Genomic DNA, 3,417 nt, shown 5'->3' with positions numbered 1-3,417 from the left:
GCCTGTTCTTATGTGTTGCAGATACTGGATGTGTCTTCATGGGCATTTGAATAGTGTCAGCATCAACTGAAAAGTCACAAAGCTCAACTAAGCTTTATAAATGTCTTCCTCAGTCATCTCTTCATATCGCTTCTCCGCCCAACATTCACTGCCTGGATTGTAACAGCTAAAACAGGAGAGAACTGTGCCTCCACCTCGCCCCTGTCAAAATCCAAAGCCAGTATAATATTCTTTACAGCACTGACTCACAATGGGCACAGTACTATCCCTTTCCCCTGCATTCAGGAAGAACAGCTACTATGACACGCGGCCTGGCTCACTCAACCACTACCCGAGCCTGAGCAGCCGTTCGCTCAACACTCAGAAAGACCGCACCAGTGGCCTGAAACGGGGACAGTCAATCTTTCTCCCAGCCCTCACCTGGAAACGCCTGGTCGCCTCCACCAAGAAACGAGGGGGCTCTAAGAAATGTCCTGGGGGTCCGGGGTCACTTGGAGACCCCCTCAACAACAACAACATCTACCAGAAGGATCCGGTGTTGCACCTCAACCGCGAGAATGTCAAGAAGTCTCTGTCGTGTGCCAACCTCTCAAGCTACGACGGGCCAACGGGACTGGGTCTGGGGATAGGCTTCGGCCAGGGGCACTACAGCTATGGCATGGGCATGAAGCCCCAGCAGTTGTCCTCTGTCAAGAAGGTGCCCCACCAAGGAACGGCCGCCTCATCCCCCAAGCGCATCATCGTCCAGGCGTCCACCAGTGAACTTCTCCGGTGCCTGGGTGAGTTCCTGTGTGGCCGCTGCTACCGGCTGAAGCACCTCTCCCCTGCGGACCCGGTGCTGTGGCTGCGGGCGGTGGACCGCTCTCTGCTCCTCCAGGGCTGGCAGGATCAGGCCTTCGTGACTCCGGCCAACGTGGTGTTTGTCTACATGCTGTGTCGTGATGTGGTGGATGGAGACCTGGTGGCGTCAGAGCACGAGCTTCAGGCCACACTACTCACCTGTCTCTACCTGTCCTATTCCTACATGGGCAATGAGATATCCTACCCACTGAAACCTTTCCTGGTGGAGGCTGGCAAGGAGGCCTTCTGGGACCGCTGTCTAGCCATCATCGACGCCACCAGCGCCAAGATGTTGCGCATCAACGCCGACCCGCACTTCTTCACCCAGGTGTTCGCTGAGCTGAAGAGTGAAGGGGGCTGCAGCCCACAGGACTACAGCCGCGTGCTGGACCGGTGAGAGGAGGGGTAGTGGGATACAACCCCCCCAATCCCCATCCCCCTGTCCTTTCCCACCACCTCTCTGCCAAACATTTCCCACCCGCTCCAGCCACCTACCTCCAAGAATGTAACACAGGGATAAGGGACTGCCCCCCCCCCTGTCTAATGGTACATCCCTAGACCCTGCCATTAACCACCAATGAGCCATCCACATTAAGACAATGGGGAAACTTGTCCCCCTAAGACTAGATCAGAAATTAGCATGTGTCATCAATAGGGTTGAGTGCTTATGTTGTTAGCACAAGCCCTTTTGTGTTATGTAATACTCACCTGATGTTACTTGAATGGTGGAACCATTTGGTCCACCTGTCCTTCGTGACCCCACTCTCACCTCTTGTGTCTCAGTGAGCTGGGGGAACAGAAACAGAAACAGTCATCTCAGCTGTTCCCCCCTCCAGTCTCTCCCCACTCTCCTCTCTTCCCTCTCCCCCCTCTCCACTCTCTCTCCCCTCTCTTCCTTCCCCTCTCTTCCCTCCCCTCTCTTCCCTCCCCTCTATCTCCTCCCTCCCCTTTCCTCTATCTCCTCTCTCTCTCCTATCCTCTCTCCTCTTTCCCCTCTCCTCTCTCCCGTCTCTCCCCTCCCTCCTCCCCTCTCTCTCCTTTCTCCCCTCTCCCTGACACCCTCCCCTCTCTCCTCTCCTATCCCCTCTCCTCTCTATCCTCTCTCCTTTCTCCTCTCTCCTTTCTCCTCTCTCCTTTGCCCTCTCCCCTATCCTCTCTCCCCTCTCCTCACTCTCCTCTCTCTTGCCTCCCTCCCCTCTCTCCTCTCCCCTATCCTCGCTTTCCTCTCTCCACTCTCTCTCCTCCCCTCTCCCACTTCTACCACAGCCAAGACTCCCTGTCTGAATGTGATAGCAACATCCGTTTGCCATGTCATCTAGGTCCCATGTCATCTAGGTCCCATGTCATCTAGGTCCCATGTCATCTAGGTCCCATGTCATCTGGACCATTTGGTCCACCTGTCCTTCGTGACCCCACTCTCACCTCTTGTGTCTCAGTGAGCTGGGGGAACAGAAACAGAAACAGTCATCTCAGCTGTTCCCCCCTCCAGTCTCTCCCCACTCTCCTCTCTTCCCTCTCCCCCCTCTCCACTCTCTCTCCCCTCTCTTCCTTCCCCTCTCTTCCCTCCCCTCTATCTCCTCCCTCCCCTTTCCTCTATCTCCTCTCTCTCTCCTCTCCTCTCTCCTCTTTCCCCTCTCCTCTCTCCCGTCTCTCCCCTCCCTCCTCCCCTCTCTCTCCTTTCTATCCTCTCCCCCTCTCTCCTTTCTCCTCTCTCCTTTCTCCTCTCTCCTTTGCCCTCTCCCCTATCCTCTCTCCCCTCTCCTCACTCTCCTCTCTCTCGCCTCCCTCCCCTCTCTCCTCTCCCCTCTCCTCGCTTTCCTCTCTCCACTCTCTCTCCTCCCCTCTCCCACTTCTACCACAGCCAAGACTCCCTGTCTGAATGTGATAGCAACATCCGTTTGCCATGTCATCTAGGTCCCATGTCATCTAGGTCCCATGTCATCTAGGTCCCATGTCATCTAGGTCCCATGTCATCTAGGCCCCATGTCATCTAGGTCCACTTGATTCTGTCTGTCGTGTGCTTGGTCATCAGTAAAACAAAACAAACAGTGTTTTGCAGGATTCTTTTGACAACAGAGGGTCATCTGCCTGAGGGAAAAGCTAGAACAGCTACCAACCCATTAAGACCATTCACTCAGTTTACGTCCCAAATGGCACCCTATTTCCTAAATAATGCACTACTTTAGACCAGAGTCCTTTGAACCCTGGTCAAAAGTATTGCACTATATAAGGACTATGGTGCCATTTAGGACGGAGCGTAAAAAACATCTGTAGGGTGCAGGGCCGTTTATGTCTCTCTCTCCAGCTATCATTTAATCTAAGGGTCTCCTGGTGGAAGCAAAATACGCCCTTATTTTGCATGTGTGTGTGCTTTCGTGTATGTGTGTATGTTATTGGCAGATAGTGAGGTTCATCAGCTGTTTACCCGTCAGTCCTTTGTTCCCTGGCTGTGCCTGTCATCAGGGCACCCGGCCGCTGCTGCTGTGGCATTCATGAGACTACCCCCCCACACCCTCCTCCACCTCTCCTCCATTCTTACTCTGGCCCCATACCATCCATCCACCTCTGTCCCCCTCT

At 54.3% G+C, this 3,417-nt stretch overlaps 1 protein-coding gene across 1 annotated transcript; it reads left to right on the top strand.

The window, feature by feature from the left end:
• Positions 1-250: 250 nt before the first annotated feature.
• LOC120026938 (cyclin-dependent kinase 5 activator 1-like) lies at positions 251-1,237 on the top strand. The gene has a single exon (XM_038971716.1). It carries the CDS (start codon positions 251-253, stop codon positions 1,235-1,237), a length of 987 nt encoding a protein of 328 aa, XP_038827644.1.
• Positions 1,238-3,417: the final 2,180 nt, after the last annotated feature.

Source organism: Salvelinus namaycush, chromosome 32 (assembly GCF_016432855.1).
Source record: "Salvelinus namaycush isolate Seneca chromosome 32, SaNama_1.0, whole genome shotgun sequence".
Taxonomy (NCBI): Eukaryota; Metazoa; Chordata; class Actinopteri; order Salmoniformes; family Salmonidae; genus Salvelinus; species Salvelinus namaycush.
The sequence above is the reverse complement of the archived record's forward strand: the minus strand, read 5'-3'. Positions and strand labels throughout refer to the sequence as shown.

Excerpts from the sequence above, each read along its gene's own strand:
- LOC120026938 (XM_038971716.1), top strand. The coding sequence starts at position 251 with ATGGGCACAGTACTATCCCTTTCCCCTGCATTCAGGAAGAACAGCTAC.